Source organism: Mobula hypostoma, chromosome 8, assembly GCF_963921235.1.
Source record: "Mobula hypostoma chromosome 8, sMobHyp1.1, whole genome shotgun sequence".
Taxonomy (NCBI): domain Eukaryota; kingdom Metazoa; phylum Chordata; class Chondrichthyes; order Myliobatiformes; family Myliobatidae; genus Mobula; species Mobula hypostoma.
In genome coordinates this window covers 23211910-23235133 of record NC_086104.1, presented here as the reverse complement: position 1 = coordinate 23235133, position 23224 = coordinate 23211910, and the positions used below count along the sequence as shown (strand labels likewise).

Sequence of the window (23224 nt, the reverse complement as noted above, 5' to 3'; positions counted from 1 at the left end):
CAATATTTACTTTTTAAATCATTAAATAGTTAACTGTGGTCATCAAGATTAAGTTTGAAAATGTAGCTGTTCATTATTTTCAATCACCAATAAATTTACTTCTGACTTCTCCTGCAATATGATTGCGATTATACTCCAGTCTGTAACACATGGCCTTAAGGATCCAGTCCTGACACATGGTCATTTACGGACGCCGAAACCCACTGTGAGTGTTGAAGGTGCAATGAGGATACAGTGAGGCTCACCTTAGAATTTGAGGTAGACTCCAAAAAACAGAGTCGATTGCCGAAACCCTCAGCAGCGAGACAGAATTTGAGCTGCTCTTTGTGGAGAGTGGCACTGCACTGCAGCACAACTTCGTCGTTCTGCAAGAAGAGGAACAAAACACACACATGATTTAGGGTTCTCCATCCAGCTGGCTTACACCACACAAAACACAGAACATTCATTTAAAGTCATCTAGAAACAGCAACCTATTAAATTCCAAAACAATCATCAGCACATTCTAACAAAGACACGTACAATCTTAAAAGAAAAAGGTTCATTAACTCAGAAATACCGTTCATGGAAGAGAAGGCAAAACCAGGATGTGGCTTGTCACATACGAGCCAAGCACTTGATATTGTCTGAGTCATGCTGCATTTGGCTGAGGAATCATGAACTGTTTCTGTCTGCTCTGGCTCCGTTGAACTTATCATATCTTACCTTAACTCTGTCCTCTTTCCTATAGTCCATTGTCCAGCCTCTCCCTACATACATCAAGGATACCTCTCAGCTCTCTACCATTCCCTGGTCCTACTCACCTCACCTTTATGTGTCTCAGTACACGCCCATTCCCTCATCAGAAAGGTCTTAGTCCCTTCACTTCATTCTGGAACAAAGCCCCATACAGTTCCCTTTTACTAACACTCTCAACAGCCTGGGCGGAACTTGTTCTTACCATCATCAACTTACAGTTCGATTCACCCACTGTCTGCAAAAGCGTAGCCATGGGCACTGACTGAGCCTGACCTTTAGTCAGCTGCATGAAACAGTCCTTGATGCAAACCTGCACTGGCAAGCCCAGCGTGGAAGTCGTCGCTGCATCTTTTTCTGCACTTTGACAGCCATTCATTTGGGAAGGGAAGGAACGACGCACTCATCACCAGTGCAGCCTTCATGAGGTCAGAGTACCGTTGTGCTGGGCTCCAGCTGTACTTGAGCAACCTGACAGGGAAGGCCTTTCTCACCACCAGCCAAGCAAGGCACTTATTTGAAATATCTGGTGATGAGGCATTCTACCAAAAGACAACCTGCTCGCAAAACCATCCCACAGGAACCATCATTGCCTTCCTCCACACAGCCTTCAGAGCATTTTGATATATATATTTAAAAAACACAAAGAAAAAAAGAAAAAGAACACATATATAACACAAAAAAATCAGTGCAGATACTCTTTAAGATTTTACTGTTATTTGGTCAATGCATTCTGTTTGTTTTTTTTCTCTAAAACAGCACCACTCTCACTCTTGCAGCTTCCCAATGTAATACACCATTTCAATATTTGAGGGGTTTTCCCCCAACTCAGTCCCTCTATGTGTAGCAGTGGAAGCCTGAGAATGCGCCCTTTCCCCCACCGAAAATTTGCATTGGCTACACCAAGCTTAAGTGCATCTCTTGGGACATACTCCTGCAGCCTGGAATGTGTCATTCAGCAGCCATCTTATAGGGACATATCAACATGCTGGAAGACCCAAAAGTTCTGGGCAGACCAAAGAGAATTATGCGCAGAGTTGGTGATCTTCCAGCAGCACTTGATGTCTATGTCAGTGTGTGCCCTGGGAACAGCTCATACATCACAGTCTGTTAACGCAGCTGCTTGGGATCAATTGAGACAAGGACCCTTGCATCCTTCTACATACCCTGTTAGCACATCTACAGTCTGCAACAAAGTGGGTGAACATCTCTTCCCCACCACCTCTGACCCGAGGGCATCATGCATTGGGAATGATGCTTCAGAAATTTTAAAGGGAAGCTCAATACGGCAAACATTAAATTCAGGAACTAGGCCAGGTCGGTTCCCTTTAAGATGTTTGAGGGACAATCACGTGCAAGTGATGACAAAATGTGATACAGCCAGTTGACATCACTGTGTATATGTGGATGCTTCACGTGCTGAGACAAGTATAGAGCGACCGGGTACAATACGTTCTTCAAGGGCAGTGATTTACACTCCTTCATCCATTGCATCAAGTAAAGAAACTTCTGGTGATGTGTCTCACCTCAGCAAGACTAAAATTGTAAACCTACGTTCCTCGCTCAGTAATCCCAGTCAGTGCATTTGAAGTAATGGATGCATAGTGGCGCAGGAGGTGATTTCACATTATGTGACAGTGATATACGGGGTCATAATTTTCTCATGATGAATATCACCAATTATTCCCCTACACGGGTCTCTCATCCTTATGGATCCAAAGTGGGATTTTTATTGCTCAATATCGAGCTAAATGATCATAACAGCAAACCTGCACTCTGCATACTGACAACAGAAGTACTGCACACCCTAGTGGGTGTTTAAAACTCATTATAAAAGGCAGAATGAGAAGTTATCTTTCAGACCCACGAACAATCCCATTTATCTAAAGCACATGCATGAACTACATATGGTTTTACAGATTTCCCTACAATTTTGATTAAAAAATAATACAGAAACACTTACTAACCTGTAGGAAACAAGGCTGATTTAGCTTTTTAAACTGCTTGCAGTTGTTTTTACTGCTGCCTGCGAACCTTGTAGCTCACACCATGCCCAACAGATTTCTTTTATATGTGCTTAACACAAAGGAAGGGGTATTTTCCTGAGTGTGCAGCTGACTATGACAGATACTGGACATTGTAACAAGTCAAACCACTTGGGTATGAAGCCAGCCATCCAGTATTCTTCCCATTTAAAGGAATAAAATTGTACTATTTCCTTCAGAGTCACACATTCTCCTCAGGGGCCCCCACCACACAGGGCATGCCTTGTTCTCGTTGTTACCATCGGGAAGGACGTAAAGGAGCCTGAAGGCACACATCGATTTTTGCATTGAAATCCATGGAATGAAATTGCATGTTTGGATGCTCTCTGCTGCGCATCTGTAGAAGGATGTGAGTACGGATGTGCGTAGTCTGGCTCTCGGAGATGAGGCGGAATTTCTATAGCCAGAGGATGGTGAATCATTGCCACAGGTGGCTGTGGAGGCCAAGTCATTGGGCATATTTAAGGCAGAGGTTGATAGATTCTTGATGGGTCAGGGCATGAAGGGATACGGAACGAAGGCAGGAGATTGGGGCTGAGAGGGAAATGGCACAGCAGACTCAATGTCCAAATGGCCTAATTCTACTACTATTTATTATGGTCTCTTCAGCTTCCTCAGAAAGTAGAGGCATTGGTGAGCTTTCTTGATTGTGTAGGATGTGTTCTGGGATGATGAAAGGTTGTATGTGATATGCTCTCCCAGAAGTTTGAACCTGCTCACAGTTCCACTGCTGCACCACTGACGGAAAGAGTGCTTTAACGTTAAGGACTCCCTATTAGATTGTAAGATATAGGAGCAGAATTAAGCTTTTTGGCCCATCGAGTCTGCTCTGCCATTTCATCATGGCTGATGCAATTTTCTTCTCAGCCCCAATCTCCTGCCTTCTCCCCGTATCCTTGACCAATTAAGAAAGTTTCCTTATTTTCTAATGTAGAACTGTGACAGGAATTTGTAAATAATAAACCCTCACAAACAAATAGAGACACATTATCAAATATTAATCTTGATAGTGTTCTTTCAGAAGTGTGGCAGGATTTTCTCTAACAATCCCATTGACAGGGATGTGGATTTATCTCATCAAAAAAAAACAACCTTGATCATGTGGCATCTTTACACAGAAGTCACAGTAAACATTGAAGATAATGCTCATGTCTTTGGAATGTCGTTTTCTAACTCATATGCTAGATGTTTGAAATTAACAACATTATCTATTGTAATAAACAGAAGAAGGCCAACCACAGAATTACTTTGGTTAAAAATCAGAACTGTGGCTGGATGTTCTATGGCAAGTGATTCCCCCACTGATACCCCAAAACCATTAACAAGGTACTGTTTACAATGCACAATTCATAGAAAGCTTAACATAAAACCTTCTACTTGGAACACCCAGAGATGTTAACACCAGCGTAAGCAAAACATCTGCTCGATTGGAATCCCAGTCCCTTTATAAACATTAATTTTCTCCGGAACCAGCCGACAATGGTTTTACTGAGCCTGCTGCTTTATTCCATAGTTTCTGAGAGTGAAAGTAAACTCGGTGTAAAAGACTTGTAATGCTGTATGGCTTTCACTTAATACTGTTAGAATTGATACAGAATTTGCAAGACGATACTATAAGAAACTTTGATCTGCAGAAAATGTTTTTTGCTCCTCCCTCTTCAACTTGGATTCAGGATAACCTAACCTCCCCCCTTATTCTTCCAACCTCCAGCACCCATGTGTGCTTACTGAGGTCCACACAGGCAACACTCATTACCCCAGCATGCATTGATTTCCTTTGTCACTTCCTCAGGAAACTTGAGCAAGTTCATCAGCCACGACCTGCCTCACACGAAGGCTTGCTGACTACCCCCAATAAGCCCGTGGTTTTTTGTGTGTGAGTGCTCAGGGTTAGAGTGAGAGGCAACCTAAGTGTACTGTTTAAATACACGTACACTCAGCGGCTACTTTCTAATGCACCTGCTCATTGACGCAAATAACTCATCAGCCAAATATGTGGCAGCAACTCAATGCATAAAAGTATATGGACATGGTCCAGAGGTTCAGTAATTGATCAGACCAAATAGCGGAATGGGAACAAAATGTGATCTAAGTGACTTTGACTATGGAACGACTGGGGTGCAAGATGGAGTGGTTTGAGTATCTCATAAATAGATGATCCCATGGGATTTTCAGACACAACAGTCTTTAGAGTTTACAGAGAATGGTGCAAGAAACAAAAAAAAACACATCCAGTTAGTGCCAGCTCAGTGGGCAAAAACATCTTGTTCATGAGAGAGGTCTGAGGAGAATGGCCAAGCTCGTTCAAGCTGACAGGAAGGCGACAGCAACTCAAATATCCAGGCATTACAACAATGGTGTGCAGAAGAGCATCTCCAAATGCATAACACATCAAGCCTTGAAGTGGATCGGCTAGACCAGCAAAAGACCACAAACATACACTACTGATACTCCTGTGCCTAGTGTCACTTTATGGACAAACAACCAATGAATATAAGCTTTCTTATGTACTTATATTTATGGTGTTCTTATTATTATTGTGTTCTTTATCCTATTGTGATTTGTTTTTGTTTCGCATCAGGAGTAACAATGATTCAGATGTGACGGAATTAGGATGGCAGGTTTTCTTCCCTTAAGGGCGTTGGTGAACCAGAGATGTCCTGAGTCTCCATTTCTTGAACAGTAGAGATGGATTTTTCAAGCTTTCTGTTAGCATCCAACAGTTTATCAATCTTAGTGTTAAGGAAACCAAATTCAAGTTTCATATCTTGTATTGAAGAGAGTAGAAAGTTCCTCCGATTTCTTTGTTTGCTCCATTTGTTCTGTTTCAGGAAGGGTCTTGCCACCTCTGAATTCAATACCGGATTGACTTCCTGCCATCGTAGTTAAGTCATAATTCCTTCAACAAAAATAGTGAATCTTCAAACTTAAAACAGCTCTATCAGTGGAATGTAAGATATAAAAAGTAGAGCCGCGATGAAAAACGCATCTCACTCCATTCGCTGCAAAATGGAGTCTCGAGTCTCCATTTCTAATGCCAAATTTTAATCCCAGATTCATTTAACTAAATTTAAATTCAACGCTGTCATGGTGTGATTCAAACTCCTACCTCTGGATCTGAGCCTCAAGAATCTGATTCAGTTACTTAACCACTTCCTTATCTACATTTAGTTTTTCTGTGACGTTGAAGTGGCCTTCAGTTTATGTGACCAAAAAATAAGTAAATCACCACGGTAGTGTCGCGGTTAGCGAGAAGCTACTACACCTCGGGGCATTGGAGTTCAGGGTTCAATTCCTGCCCGCCTGAAGGGAGTCTCGGTATGTCCTTCTCGTGGAATGTGTGGCTTTCCTCCGGGTGCTCCGGTTTCCTCCCACAGTCCAAAGACATTCCGGGTAGATTAATTGATCCTTGTAAATTGTCCCATGATTAGGTTTTGCGTTAAATTGGGTTTGTCAAGGGTTGCTGGGCTTGAAGGACAGAAGAACATTCTCTGTGCTGTATCTTTAAACGAGTAAGTCAATAAATGTCAGATAAACCAACTTGCGAAATCATTAAACCAAATAAATTGGAGTCAAGAGATGGAATTCTCATCTACTGCTGGACCCTGCCTGCTATACACAACTAAATCAGCAATCAGTTATACATATACCAGTTTGGCAACAACATTAGCAAATTTTTCAATAATTTCTGGAGAACCGAGAGGCCAGACTGAAAAAATACTGTTGTCAGAAATGTCTACTTTGCCCCCTTTCACCCCCTCTAACCCCCGTTCAATAGAGTTTCCTGTCTCAGCAACAAAGAGAACAACTGGATTTCCTAAACAGCCTGTCTTGGAGATTGGTTAGCTTCCTGAATGTGCTCCTGTGGTACCAAGAGCTCACTGACTTTTCATTAATGATTCTAGACCAAAAGAAAAATCAATCTTCCTGTGGGCAGACAATGCAATCCAGCCCTCCCACTGCTGCCTAACAATCTCTTTGCACCCATTCCACGAAATATTCCTGCATTAAGACATCAAATAACAATATATTTTACTGAGAATCCTAACAATGATGAGACAGCATCACCTCAACCTGACGCTGTAATAGTTTACAATGTAATGAATTACATTGAACGTACTCTTGCACAGTGGGAGCAGGCTGCTGGAACTTGCTTATAACTCTGTTTTGATCAGTATGTGTCCTTGAATCACACTGCAGTACAGTTCTACAGACGCTGGCAGTCACCCAAGGACTAATTTCTATGACAGTGAGTGCATGGGCATTCAAATGGATTAAGTCAATGGACTCTGGGAAGGCATCAGAGCATTGGAAATAATCTAACAAAGTGCCCAAAAGCAAAATAGATGGAAAAATAGGTAAATGCGATCGTATTCCTTTAACTCCCTGCAAAATGTTGTTGTCAAGCATGAAGCAAATGACTTATTTACTTATTTAGAGACACAGCGTGGAACAGGCTCTTCCAGACCAACAGGCCGCATCACCCACAACCTACTTATTTAACGCTAGCCTAGTCACAGGACAATTTACTATGACCAATTAACCCACTAACCGAGATGCCTTTGGACTATGGGAGGAAAGCATAGCACATTCCCTCATCTTCCACCAGATTCTACCTCTCATACGGAGAAATTTGCAATGGCCAATCACTCTACCTACCTGAGCAACACGCTCAAAATGCTGGAGGAACTCCGCAGGCCAGGCAGTATCTATGGAAAAGAGTACAGTCGACGTTTCAGGCCAAAAGCCTATGGCAGGACCGGGGAAAAATTGCTGAGGAGTACACAAACAAACTACCTGAACATCTTTGGATGTGGAAGGAAACTGGAGCATCGGGAGGAAGCCCATTGCGTTCACAGGGAACAGGTACAAACCTCTTACTTTGACCACTGACACTCTGAGCTGTAATAAGCTCATGTTAATGTGCTACAATGCTACCGAACCGCCTCTCGCCCCCATGACAATGAAGTAAGCATTGTTTACGGAGGGGAAACTACGCCATGATCACACCCAAATTCTTTGAGAAATGGGAAATTTCAACAGAGAGTTAGTTCAATAATCAGAATCAAAATCACATTTAATATCACCATTATAGTTGTGAAATTTGTTAATTTAGTAGCAGCAGCACAATATTAAAAATATAAAGTATATTACACAAGTAAATATATGTGTCATGGTCCGGATCGAGGTCCCTTTAAATTTACCTCGTTGATGTTACGATCCGGACCGTTGATTCCCTGTTTTCCCGTGTCCCTCGGCTTTGGTGATTAGAGGCAATTAACGCTCAGCTGAACCGGTAGTTTAAAGTCTCCGGCTCTCAGCCATTCGGCATGGGAGCGTCTGCAAAGTCATCAAAGGTACGGTGTGCCGATGTCATCTGGCCGGAGCAAGCCTAGTCTCTGCCGAAGCGAGTGCCGGTAATTCACCCTTTCTCACCGCAGCAACCCTGTCCAGTTACCTCGCCGAAGCGAGCCTGCAAAGTTTCCTCATCAAGATGGGTCCGTCAGTTAACCCGTCGGAGAGAATCAGGAGCCACTGTCTACTGTTCCTGGGCCGAGTCTAGAGCTCGCCACTACCCGGAGGATCCAAGTACCACGTCCAAGTCCTGGTCCAGGCCGCATCCGAGTACCAAGTCCGAGTCCTGGCCCTGGTGGCATCCGAGTACGAAGTCGAGTCCTGACCCTGGCAGCATCCGAGTACCAAGTCTGAGTCCTGACCCTGGCGGCATCCGAGTACCAAGTCGAGTCCTGGCCCCGGCGGTCTGTGATTCCTGTCCTACCCACCTGTCTGAATCCCTTCTCTGTCCCTCTCGCCTCTAGCCCTCGTCTGCAGCCCTCGCCTGCACTTCGGTCTAGTTCTATTGCCGGAGCTAGATAGGTACTGTCTGGTGTTCTTTCGTGTTGGTCTTGTCTTGTCTTGTCCTCGCCTCTGTGGGGTAAGTCTGGCCGTCTTGCCATTGCCCCATGGGGAGTCATGTCTTGTCCTGTCCTCGCCTCCGTGGGATAAGTCAGGCCGTCTTGTCGTTGCCCCGCGAGGAGTCATGTCTTGTCTTGTCTTGTCCTCACCTCCGTGGGGTAAGTCAGGCCGTCTTGCCATTGCCCCGCGGGGGGTCATGAGTCCCGACCCTATGTCCTGTACCCAAGGAGGGGTCCCGGCTCTCTGTTCTGTGTGTGAGTCCCAGCCCTATGTCCTGTACCCAAGGAGGGGTCCCGACTCTGTGTTCTGTGTGTGAGTCCCAGCCGTATTTCCTGTACCCAAGGAGGGGTCCCGACTCTGTGCTCTGTGTATGTGTCCATGGTTCCATGTACCTGCTGTCCCGAGACCGAGGCTCTGTCTTCCATGTTCCTCCTCTCCCAAGCCCATGTCATGTCCATGCCTGGTTCTGGGGTCCAAGCCCGAGGCAAGACCCAGGTACTGGGTCCTTGCCCAGTCTCGGGCTCGGAGTCCATACCCTAGCCTCTTCATGTCTCCTCTAGTTCTGGGAGCCGATTCCGAGTGCTAGCCCAGACCCTTGGTCCCAGCCCAGTCGTAGTCCTCAGTCCGCTATTCCTACTCCTGCCTTTCTCTCCTGGTTTCGAACAATAAACTGAATTTAATTAACCTCACAAGATGTGTCTTGCATTTGGGTCCACCCTTGCTCCCAATGCCCCCGCCCTTGTGACAATATGTATTGTATACTAAGTATTTAAATTAAAATAGTCCAAAAACATAAATAATATGAAAAAGTAAGGTAGTGCTCATGAGTTCAGTAATAAGGAATTTAACACCAGTTTTCCAGAGAACATTGCACAGAATCTGCTGCCATCTTTTCCATGAAGTCACCCCCATTAACACACTTGTGGAACTCAGATGGGTATTGTCACAGTTTACACTTGCTGTGTACCATTCAGCTTGGTCTTCTAATATAAAGAAACAAACTACAACAATTTCAGAGTGGATCACATGATTAATGCATTTATTATTTTACTTGCAAAGGGAGATATACTTCCAGTCAAGTTTTGTCTGGAAACATAGCTCCAATCTTCTGTTTCAAATTTTATACTTGTTTTAAACAAAGAACAGTGATTAGGTTGCTCCATTCCATAACTTTACATTTCCTCTGTTATCTTCATCCTTATCTTGTTCTCACATTTGATCTTTGGAAGCTCCATCCTGTTTCCCTCCCTTATCAAAACATCCCCTCTGAGAATAAAACATACCGTCTGTCATCAAAAAAAAAATAGATTGTTCCCATACAATGGAAACACACTTGTAATTTTTCTCGCCCAAACCGGCAAAGCACCTTGGGATTTCATAGACCACATTTCGTTGCATTACATTTTACAAGAGTTACAAATTCATAAAAAGTTCAAAGTTACAGATATATTTCCACACACTGCACCACAGACAGCCTTCATCAATAGTCTGTGCAGCTACTCAGATGATTACATTGCTGCCAGTTAACATGCATCTGTGTGCTGCACCAATGTTCAAAGCAGCTGCCAGAGCATCACTGTAGTGTGTTCCAATAATCAGAACAATTTGGAGTGCAATCGTGACTACTGTTCCAAAATTACACCAATAACTGGGATTTGGTGCATCACCCTAAATCCTCTGGAGAATGGCTTCAACACACAGCTACACCAGAATTACCAGCTGAGCCACAGCAGACCCATTTCACCTGGTGAGGAATCCTTATGATTTTTCTCAGTCAGCTTGGCTGACAATATTGCCAAGAAGCAGTTATCCCCTGAGGCATCAACAGAATAAGAAATGAATATTCCCTCGTCTTGATGCAAGATTCTCTACAGAAATGGGCCTTGATCTTTACCAGTGTTTGGTTTGCTTTTGAAACTTTCTTAAAAAAGAAAAATGCACCCTTTTACTTTTTATCTCATTTAAAAGTACTTATTTTCATTTTGTTGGATGTTATTAAACGCTACGAATAAAACAATTCATGATATCAAAAAAAGAAAATACTAAATTTGCAGAACAATGGTGAGTCTTTAACATCCTTCAGGAAATGAAGATGAGTTTTACCCTGAACTCAATATCATCTTCATATTTATGAGCTCATCCTCGTGATTTTTTTGAAACTTAAAACAATTTATAACCAAAGATCGAAGCAAAGTTTCATGCTAAACTCCAATTTCATATTTAATTGTCTTATAACAAGAAAATTACATTTTAATTGGTCCAATGCAAGGAAATGATGACATTGTGTATTTGCTTCCGAAATCTCCCTGGACATGCAGGAAATATAATATCAGAGGCTGAGTGAGACTGCAGTGGTGAAGACTGTATGTCAGAGTGGATTTTGTCGGATGTTCATTGAAAAACACCTGTTAAATAATTCAGAAAGAAATACTCCAGGGCTGGTGGAAATCCCTCAGATGGATGGTCTGTTTCAGTTATTATAACTAGACTTCAGATGATGATTTTCAATTCTAGCTTTTACGTTCCAGGGAATTCACCTATTTACCTACACAATAGTTAAAAATTACTTGGCCCCGTAAACATTGATAGGGAGCATGAAAATAAAGCCCCTGAGAACAATATCACAGTGCCAATATTTTTATTCATCACACAATAGAATTTTAATCACAAGCAATATTTTTATACTATCCGATATTTTGTGCATTGATATCACTCCAGTACAGTTCCCATACATGTAACATGGAGGCTGCTGAACATGCATACTCAAACCAAACACTGCACCTTTGTGCAATATGGGAGTAGTATAGACCTCAAGGAATAAAACAGGCTGCAGCCAGGTGGTTGAACCTTTGGTGTCTGGTTAAAGAGCCCAACATATTTCAGCTATCCTACATCTTACTCCGGGCAGTTTCCTTCTTTAACTGCACATGAGTCATGATCTCATGCTGTCATCTATGAGTTATTCTTCCCCAAATACCAAACACTTCACTTGCTGTTGTAGGCACAATATTAACATAGCAGGTCCAATTAAGTTTCTGGTTTAAGATGTTGTTGCCGATAGAAGATTCAGTGATGGTAATGCTCTTGAATGCCCATGCTGGAGTTTAGATTCTCCCATGGTGATCTTTGACAGCATGCCTTTGTGCGATAGGAATAGAACCCGCCCCGGTCCATGCACGAGTATTGGTCGGTTTTCCTGTTGAAGTTGATGATCTTTCTCTGGAGTAGATAAACCTCCCTTCCTTTATCAGTTAGCAACAGGAGACAACTGCTACAGACTGTGGTCAATTGATACTTATGCCGATCATTTATTTCATTAAGGTCTGATGGGTCACATTGTTCAGGCAAACCAGTGCCTTCCATTCTCTCATTACTACGGTGACCACAACTCCAAACTACTTCAGGTGCTCATTCAAACCGACTGAGATCTTTGAAGATAGATTTTATTTGTGCGTCTGGTATCCAGAACTAATTCCGAGGCAAGAAACCCTCCCTAGCAGCAGATAATGGTTAATTACATTGTCTGAAGCTTTTAATTATATTGTCAGACGGCTGCCTTGCAACAAACAAAACATACCCAACATGAAGCTTCAAATATGCCTTCTGCACTTCACGTCCTGTTCTCCTTCACACGAGGTTTGAATGCAAGTTTTGCCTGTGTCAGGCCTCATTTAAAAACCACTGAAATTAAATGCCATGTAAGTGATTATCTTCTTATTTTCTCTCAGTACTCCTGACCCACAAGTTTTTCAGATCTAATTAATCAATATTAAATATTCTGTGCAACCATAATAGTAAATGGGAGAATGCATCAATCTACTTACAGTACCTGCAGTTCTTTTTATCAGCACTTTTATTTAATTCCTCTCAAGTGTACCTCTAAACATACAGCAGATCCCATATTTGAACCTAAATAGTGTCCTCTAAATTCGTATCATCTGCTTAGCAGTATAATGGCATAGGTCATTGCACTATTAGAACAGAGAACGTAGAAATCTACAGCATATTACAGGCCCTTTAGCCCACAATGTTGTGCCAACCATGTAACCTACTCCAGAAACTGCCAAGAGTTTCCCTATCACAAACTCTCTATTTTTCTAAGTTCCATGTACCCAAGAGTCTCTTAAAAAGAAACAACTGTTTCCACCTCTACCAAATTCGCTGGTAGTGTATTCCACGCACCCACCACTCTCTGTGTTAAAAACTTACATCTGACATCCCCCTGGTAGCTACTTCCAAGCACCTTAAAACTATGCCCCCTCGTGTTAACCATTTCAGCCCTGGGAAAAGGCCTCTGGCTATCCACACAATCAATACCTCTCATCATCTTATACAACTCTATCAGGTCACCTCTCATCCTCAGTTGCTCCAAAACGAAGAGGCCGAGTTCACTTAACCTATTCTCATAAGGCATGCTCTCCAATCCAGGCAACATCCTTGTAAACCTCCTCTGCACTCTCTCAATAGTATCCATATCCTTCCCGTAGTGAGGTGATCAGAACTGGACATAGTACTCCAAGTGGGTCTAACTAAGGTCCTATACAGCTGTAACATTACCTCACGGCTCTTGACTTCAATGGCACGGTGGATGAAGGCCAACACACCATACGTCTTCTTGACAACATTGTCAACCTGCACTGCAACTTTGTGTGTCCTAAGGCCACGGACCCCAAGATCTCTCTGATCATCCACACTGCCAAGAGTCTTACCATTAATACAATATTCTGTCTTCAAATCTGACCTATTGAAATGAACCACTTCACACCTATCTAGATTGAACTCCATCTACCAATTCTCAGCCCAGTTCCACATCCAATTGATGTCATGCTGTAACCTCTGACAACCCCCCAGACTATCCACAACACCTCCAATCTTTGTGTCATCAGCAAACTTATTAACCCACCCTTCTATTTCCTCATCCAGGTCACTTATAAAAATCATAAACAGGAGCAGTCCCAGAACAGATTCCTGCGGAAAACCACTGTCACCATCCTCCATGCAGAATATGAACCATCTACAACCACCTTTTGTCTTCCGTGGGCAAGCCAATTCTAGATCCACAAAGCAAGGTCTCCTTGGATCCCATGCCTCATCTCTTCTCAATGAGCCTCACATGGGGAACCTTATCAAGTGCCTTACTGAAATCCATATACACTACATCCACTGCTCTACCTTCATCAATGTGTTTTATTACATCCTCAAAGAATTCAATTAAGCTCGTAAGGCTCGACCTGCCCTTGACAAAGCCATGCTGACTATTGCTGATTAGATTATGTCTCTCCAAATGCTCATAAATCCTGCCTCTCAGGATCTTCTCCAACAACTTGCCCACCACTGAAGTAAGACTGACTGGTCTATAACTTTCTGGGTTATCTCTACTCCCTTTCTTGAACAAGGGGACAACATTTGCAACTCCAGAACTTCTCCCATCCCTTTTGATGATGCAAAGATCATCACCAGAGGCACAGTAATATCCTCCCTCGCTTCTCATAGTGGCCTGGGATACATCTCGTCCACTCCCAGTGACTTATCTAACTTACTACCTTTCAAAAGCTCCAGCACATCTGCTTTCTTAATATCTATACACTCAAGCATTTCAGCCACTGTAAGTCTCTGAGAACATCTGCTCTCAATTTACGTTCCCACATTCCTGACTAATACCATCATATTTCCCCCTACCCCAAGTAAATGTTTTCCCAAATGTTCTCCAGCGTGAAGGGGAAGGAGATAGAGTTGTGATCTCTACCTCCAAAATGCTCTCCCACCAAGAGATCTCACACCTGACCAGGTTCATTTCCGAATACCAGATCAAGCATCATCTCTGCTCTATTTGGCTTATCTACATATTGCGTCAGGAAACCTTCCTGAACACACCCAACAATCGCCACCCTATCTGAACCCTTTCCTGTTCTCACATTCCCTAGCTCGTAGCACAGGGAGTAACCCGGAGATGACCACCTTGGAGGTCCTGTTCTTCAGCCTCCTTCCTAACTCCCTAAAATTACTGCGCAGGACCTCCACCCCTTTCCTGCCTGTGTCATCGGTACCAATATGTACCACAAGCTCCAGCTGTTCACCCACCCCTTCAAGAATATCCTGCAACTGCTCAGAACATCCTAGACCCTAGCACCTGGGAGGCAACACATTATCCTGGCGTCTCTTCTGAGCAGCAGAATCTCCTGTTTGTCTCCTTAACTATCGAGTCCCCTATGACTATTGCTCTGCCTGACTTCATCCTACCTTTCTGAGGCTCAGAGTCGATCACAGCGCTATTGGTCTGGCTGCTGCTGCCGTGCCCAGATAGGTCATCCCCCTCGTCAGTATCCAAAGGGGTATACATGTTGCGAAGGGGAATAGCCTACACTGACTTCCTTTTCCCTTTGCTTCTCTCGGTGTTCACCCATCTACTCCCCGAATTCTGCACTCTGGGTGTAACCACCTGCTCAAAAGTCTTATCTATCAATTGCTCTGCCTCCCGAATGATCCTTAGTTCATCCAGCCCCTTGATGTGGTCTTTCAGGAGCTGGAGTTGGCTGCAATTCCCACACTGTACTCATTAGGGAGGCCAACAGTTTCCATGAATTCCCACATCCTACGGGAGGAGCATTCCACTGCCATATCTGCCATCCTGCCTGCATTGTACAATGGGCAACCAAGACCAAATCAGCAATAACAAAAGGAAAAACTGACCCTTCTAACCTGTCTCTTTTGGCTTCAGCTTCTTCTCGTCAAAGCCACTTTAGTCAAAGCCTGACGCTCCTACTCTCACCACTGGCCTACTCCCAACAATGGCCGCCTCGCTTTTCCCTTCTGTACTTTTATTTACTTTGCAGTGCTCTGCTCCTGCCACTGACTGCGCCTCGGGAATATATGAACACCCGCGAAGCTCTCCTTTTATCAAGCTTCGCCGACCTGCACATAACCTCGTCAAAGTGCTCTGCTCCTGCCACTGATTAGACCTCCAGATTATTAAATTTACTTTTTAAGTATTGAAATATTAAACAAATTAATGTGAAGTGTTGAATTTTCAAACTATGGCAATATATAGCAAACACAAGAATACCGACAGAAAGAAGCAATTGCATCAATGAGGCATCAATTAAATATGCAAAATGCCATCTTATGACCATCCTGCAAAAACAGCTGTTGCCTAGTTGCCTCGGTCATTTTACAGTGTCCAATCAATCTACCAACCTGCATGCCTTTAGTATCAGAATCAGGTTTAACATCGCTGGCATATGTCGTGAAATTTATTAAATTCGCAGCAGTAGTACAATGCAATAGATGATAATATAGAAAAAAAACTGTGAATTACAGTAAGTATATATATCAAATGGATAAATTAAATAAGTCGTGCAAAAAACAGAAATAAAAAAGTAGTGAGGTAGTGTTCATGGGTTCAATGTCCATTCAGAAATCGGGTGGCAGAAGGGAAGAAGCTGTTGCTGAATCGCTGAGTGCCCAATTAATCTACGAATTTGCATGCCTTTGGTATTTGGGGACACCTGGGGAATTCATGTGGTCATGGGGACAAGGTGGAAACTCCGAAGAGACAGCACCAGAGGACAGTATGGCATCCAGTCACTGGAGTACTGAGGCAGTGGCTCTACTACCTGCACCAATCTTTGAAGCTGACCAGAAGAAATTGAGCAAAAGTTGCATATAGTTTAATGGGCTGAATAATAAAAGCCCGTTTTTCCCATTACTTGTGATTTATAACAGGTGGAACCACTTAAAGAACATTATGTCCATTCATTTGAAAGCTTTATAGAATAGCAATACAATTTGTAAAGTTACTGTTCTAACAGGGAGTCCATTGATGCAGTGGCATGAGTTCTCATGACAGGTAAAGAATTTAAATTCAATATGCAATTAGTACAAAGTCTAGTCTCAGTAACAACAACAATGAAACTATTGGACTGCGATTAAAACCCTATTTGGGTCGTTCATATTGTTCAGGGGACATCCTGGGCATCCTATCTTTCAGAACCTAGCAAAGGGGTTAGCTCTTATCTGTTTCCTCAGTTGGAAGCTACCAGATGTGGACAATAAATGTCAATGATATCCAAGTCAGTGAATGAATGGAAACAAATCAACTTTATATGGTTGGTATTTCACACAAATGCAAAAAAAAGCATCATTTTTACTATAAATATTACAACCTCACATTGCTTCCAACAGTGAATCATGGAAAATGCAAAAGAATGGGTTCTCAGTTTACCTATAAGGTTTGTACACCATTATATAACAATAGCCACAACATTTTCTATTAATACCTGTGCTATCTTTGCAAAACCTTGAACTAACAGTGAAATGTTTCTGTTGGCAGATCTAAAACAAGCTATTCTATCAAGCAAACACAAGAATTCTGCTGATGCTGAAAATCCAAAGCAACACACACAAAATGCCGGAGGAACTCACCAATCCGGAAGAAGGGTCTCAGCCCGAAACGTCGACTGTTCACTCTTTCCATAGATGCTGCCTGGTCTGCTGAGTTCCTCCAGCATTTTGTGTGTTATGTCAAACAAACTGCTAGAGGAACTCGGCAGGTCAACTTGCTGCATTCCCTCCAGCATATTTTTGTTGCTCCACATTTCAACATCTGCAGCCTCTTGTATCTCCATAAAGCAGAATCTTCCTTGAGGAAGAAGTCAATCATCTTCCTTACGTTCCAATAGAATCGAACAGAATAGAAAAGCATCCTGACCTATGCCAGGATGTTTTTCATTGATTACAACTCTGCCTTTAACACCATACTACTGAACAAGCTGACAATCAAGTTCCAGAGTCTAGATCTCAGCACATCACCTTGTAATTGGACCTTATCCTTCCTCGTTAATCGTGTCAGACGGTGAAACTAGGCAAGTGCCCATCAACTCCCTGAAACCTGAACACCGGTGCCCCACAGGAGTGCGTACAGAGCCCACCTCTCTACTCTCTCTCTACCTGTGACTGCTCATGCTACAAACTCAATCATCGAATTTGCAAATGACACAATTGTAATTGGCCTAATCACAAACAATAACAAATCTGCATACAAGGAGGAGGTGCTGAAACTGTTGGATTGGTGCAGGAACCACAACCTAACATTCCTTATCAAGAAGACAAAGGAAATGATAATTGACTTCAGGAAGGCATGATTTCCTGAACAAGCCCCACTATTCATAAATGGTGAGGTAGTGGAAAGAGACTCCAGTTTCAAATTTTTGGGGTGAACATCACTGAGGAGCTCTCTTGGTCCGAAAAACACAACCTCAATAGTAGGGAAGGAACAACGGCGATTATACTACCTGAGGTGCTGAAGGGGAGCTAATCTGACAATTTTTAACGATGTGCAATAGAGAGCACACGGAATGATAGTGTGGTATCCTAGTTGCAGCAAAACCAACCACAAAGAACTCCAACAAGTGATTAGGACAGCTCAGCACATCATTGAGACTCAACTACCAGACCTGGAGACAATCTACAACTCTCGATGCCTAAGGCACACTCGTAACATCATTAAAGACCCATTCCATCCCAGACACTGTCTGTTCTCACCTGCCATCTGGGAGGAGATACAGAAATATCTTAGCCAAGTCAGTAAGACTGAAAAAACAGCTTCATCCCGAGCACTGTTGATAGCTGAATCCACCCCAGCTTGCCAATGACCTTTGAGGGGTATGGACTATCAAAGTCACTTGTTGCATGTAATTATGGGATTGTAATATCACATGCATTGTTAAGTATCTGCTTTGCATGGACTGGAGTATCACCACAATCTCATTGCCTTGAGCAATGACAATGAAGTTCTATTCCTTTCTATTTTATCATCCTGCTTTCTCCCCATAACATTGGATATCCTTACTAATCAAGAACCTATCAACATTTCCTTTAAATGTGCTCAATGACTTGGACTCCCCAGCCATCTTTGCAATGAATTCCACAGATTCACCACTCTCTGGCAAAAGAAATTCCTTCTCATTTCTGGTCTAAAAGGATGTCCTTGTACTCTGAGGCTGTAGCCTCTGTTCCTGGACTCCCCTACCAGAGGAAACATCCCCTCCATGTCCACTCTATCTAGGGCTTTCGATATTCATACCCCATTTCTGCTATTTTTCCTGCACACCAAAATCTCCAATGCACCATTGATAAGAAATCTCGATAGTACTTGGCATTATTGCTGGCATTTGTTTTGATCTCACTTATACCTGTATGATGAACGAAGTATTCTTCAACAGCTTTTGGAATGTGGACATTACTGGAAAGGCCAAGTTTTAATATCCACACCTCACTGACTTGAAGGAGCTAATTGTGAGCTGCCTTATTGAATCGTAACAGTTCATGCAATGAATTATTTCTCACTGTTGGACTGGATGCTCAAAATCTTCGGTAAATTGCTTTTAGAGATTTAACAACATACTTCTAAGTCAGATGGGGAAACTTGAGAAGATGGTGCTCCCATTTAACTGTTGCCTATTCTATTTCTCTGATTTTATACTTTGTTATTATAAAAATGATTCATTCAGAATATTGCAATTACAGCTCTGTCTTTGGGTGCCATTTATTTTTCACACTGCATAATTCTGCAGTCTCTGCTACTCTGCTGTGTTTGGTTTATTCATATATTAAAATCTATTTCAAACTCCCCTTAAGATACATTATTGGTAGTTAAAGAATGTGGTCCAGAATTCCGGGAAGAATGTAATTCTAATGTAAGGAGCAATGATGTGTCTATTTCTGAAATTCATGCTTATGTCACCAAAAGCACTCACAAATTTCTGCAGATGTACCATGAAGTGCATTGTAACTGGCTGCATCACTATCTGGTATTGGCGGGGGGTACGGGGGGGCTACTGCACAGGATCGAAATAAGCTACAGAGAATTGTAAAATTAGTCAGCTCCATCATGGGTACCAGCCTCCATAGTATCCAATACATCTTCAAGGAGTGATGCCTCAAAATGTTCATCATTAAGTATCCCCATCATCCAGGTCATGCCCTGTTCTCATTTCTCCCATCAGGAAGGAGGTACACACTCAACGATTCAGGAACAACTTCTTCCCCACTTTGCAATCCAATTTCTGAATGGATATTGAACCCATGAACACTAACTCACTACATTTTTATTTCCTATTTTTGCAAGTACAGAGGAAGAACTACAAAACTTAATTGATACAATTGTTGAAGAAAATGCAAAAATGGGTCTATCTATCAATTGCAAAAAGACAGAATGTATGGTGATATCCAGAAAGAAGGAGAATCCTATCTGCAGGCTGAGAATAAACGGGGAAGACATAAAATAAGTAAAGAACTTTTGCTACTTAGGAAGCTGGGTGAGATCAAATGGCAGGTGCGACTTGACATTAAAAGAAGAATACGGATAGCAAAAGACACTTTTATGAGAATGAAGAGTATACTGACCAATACTAAACTAGGCATGACAACCCACCTCAGAGTACTGAAATATTATGTTTATCCAGTTATGTTATATGGCTCAGAATGTTGGACAATATCTACTAACATGAGGAAATGAATTGAAGCAGCAGTGATGTGGTTTTTGAGGAGGATGCAAAGAATATCATGGATGAAATGAACATCTAACAAGGATGTCATGAACAGAGCAAACACAAAAAGAGAAATAATGTCTGAGATCATGAAAAGGCAATGTAACTTCATTGGGCACGTGATTAGGAAAGAGGAGTTAGAATGCATGGTAAATATGGGAAAGACTGAAGGGGAGAAAGCAAGAGGAAGATAAAGACAAATGATGATGGAGACAGCAGCCAGAGAACTGGAAATGAATACCAATGAATTGATCCACTTGACCTGAAACAGGAGTGTGTGGGCCATGGCAGTCAAAGCTCAAACTGGGCATGGCACCTGATGATGATGATGATGATTTTTGCACTACTTATTTAACTATTGTAATTCACATTTTTTTCTATGGAAAGACAACTAACTTCATGACATATGCCGGTGATATTAAACCTGATTCTGATTTTGGACCCCCCTCCCCTTCCTTTGAATTGGTTTAATGTTTTGGAGTTACAAAACCTAACACCCGATACCTGACAATATGCAGACCCAAAGGAAGATCAGTCACAGCACATTGGGCTCTCCTCCATCTTGACCAGCAGATTCAGATTGTGTTTAGAGTGAGCGGGATTATTGGAGCAGAGGCCTCGAGGAGCACAAAGGATTTACAAACGTTCTAATGAAAGAAACTAAAGTTTCATCAAACGTTGCAGGTAAAAAGGCTGTTGAGTAACAATGCATAGGTCTGCAGGTCTGTAGGGAGGCATAGCAGCATTGCGGTTAGCACATTGCTTTAGAGTACAAGCTGTAAGATTAGGGTTCGATTCCCGCCACTGTCTGTAAGGAGCTTTATACATTCTCCCCGTGACCATGTGGGTTTCCTCTGGGTGCTCCAGTTTCCTCCCACATTCCAAAGATGGACAGTTAAGGTTATTGGGTTGTGAGCATGTTATAATGGTGGGAGAAGTGCAGTGACCCTCCAGGTTGCTCAGCACAATCCTTGATGACTTGATTTGACCCAAAAGACATATATCACTGTATGTTTTGATAAAATGTGCGTCCAAAAGAACAACCTTTAATCTTCAGCTTTTTTTTAAATTTTATTTTTATTTGGATAAGGAATTCACAATTATCATGTACTTTTTTCACACATATAACCTTTTCCATTTTTTTATATGTATAAAACTACAATTATTTATACATTCTTAAGTACACATTGAGATGATATAAAAGGAAAATAAACATTTAAATAGATAATTATGTACTGTGAGAGCTACACAGACAAAACCTGCCCCTATAGTTCGAATTAATCTTGGCAAGAGTTTATATGTAGAGGTGGAACTTTCTAGATAATGAAACAGAAACTTAGTTCTGAACCCCAGATGAGCAACTCCATTAGTCCCATTCTCCCTCTATATATTTCCTTGCACCACTAAAATTTATTCTCCCTCAACAGGCCATTCCCTTTCAATTGTTTTTGCCACTAACCTTCACGAAGGAGTAATTCTTGGCAGCCAACTAAGCCAGCACTTAGTGATGTGAAAGGAGAAGGGAGTGTGCAACATGAAACACATGGAAGTGATGTCGATGGACAGTATCCAGAGTCAGGATGAAACCATAAATGCAATGAGAGAGATCAAACTTGAGCTCTTCTGCAAGGAATGGCATCACTCTAACCTCCCCTGTGGTAACATTTTATCATTCTTTTGGGAAATAAGTTTCTTCTGAATTCCTTTCTTGCCATCTGGTTATTCTGTTCTGCAAAAGTAGAAATATTCACTCTGTCTGCATTTTATCAAAATCTTTTCTTATTTAAACATCTTTCAGGTAACCCCTCCACTTTTCCTCGAGAAAAGTGACCCAGACTGTTTATCTTTTGCTGATATGTACACCCATGCATTACTGCCATCATTTTGTAAATCTTCTCTGTACTCCCTCCTGTCCCTATAAATCAGGGGTTCCAACCTTTTTTATGTCATGGATCCTTACCATTAACAAGGGGTCTGTGGACCCAGGTTGGGAACTCTTGCACTAGATCTTTTTTCAAGCTGTTGCAAGCAGTTCTATGTACATTACTCTTAAGTGTGGTCTTAGCAAAGTTTGATACAGGTTTAGCATAACTTTTTTTAAATCCTGATGTTCTTTAAGCATGTTAAAAAGTAAATACTGGAGGTTTCTGCTCTTAACTTTAGTTCTACCTGACACAAAGGAAAGCTTCTTTTCCTTCTCCATGTTTTTTTCTCCCCCAAAGAAAATGTTTCATTGGTTTGGGACATCCACTTTTCTACATCATTTGCCTTTGTCTTTAATTCTTTTCACAGCCCACTTCCACAATGAGCAAATACAGTGCGATGTTCGGACCAGATTATACACATGCACATGGCAGTCAATTCCTACTGTATTCACAGCACTGACTGAAACCCTTGCTCGTCCTCTTAACATTGTGTCACAAGCAACATGAATTGGTTTTGTGCAATGCAGTTGAGAGGCACAGGGAAAAGCAGGTTGTCCAGCTGTTTCACTGCCCCATCAACCCAGCTTTAATGCCAGCCCCAGATGCTGTGCAGAGTTGGCACGGACATCACCAAGCAGGATTTCCTGGTGACCAACCATTGTAATTTCTATCCCCACTCCCATTCTGACATGTCGGTCCATGGTCTCCTCTACGACTATGATGAGACTACCTTGGAAAATATTCTTGATTCAAAACTTTTTAATTCAAGTATCCGCACTTGCTTGGTCTACAAATATGAAACCAGCATTAAATGATTCTGTTTAGGTAGCCTCAAATCTGATGGCGTGAACATTGATTTCTATTATTTTCTGATCATTTTCCCCATCACCCTTTCTCTTCCTCCATTCCCTACTCCGCCCCTCCTTCTTACTTCTTCTCTTCTACTTAGCTGCCTGTCACCTCCTTCTGGTGTCCTTCCTCATTCCCTTTCTCCCGTGGTCCACTCTCCTCTCCAATCAGATACGTTCTTCTTCAGCCCTTTTTCTTTTCCACCTAT

At 42.2% G+C, this 23224-nt stretch overlaps 1 protein-coding gene across 1 annotated transcript in view; it reads right to left on the bottom strand.

Annotated features, from left to right (window-relative positions):
• Window positions 1-23224, bottom strand: part of ryr2a (ryanodine receptor 2a (cardiac)) — an 801439-nt gene that overhangs the window by 572910 nt on the left and 205305 nt on the right. Inside the window, exon 2 of the mRNA XM_063055593.1 lies at window positions 246-365. Within this exon, the coding sequence (XP_062911663.1) occupies window positions 246-365 (120 nt within the window). The remainder of the gene's footprint in view (window positions 1-245; window positions 366-23224) is intronic.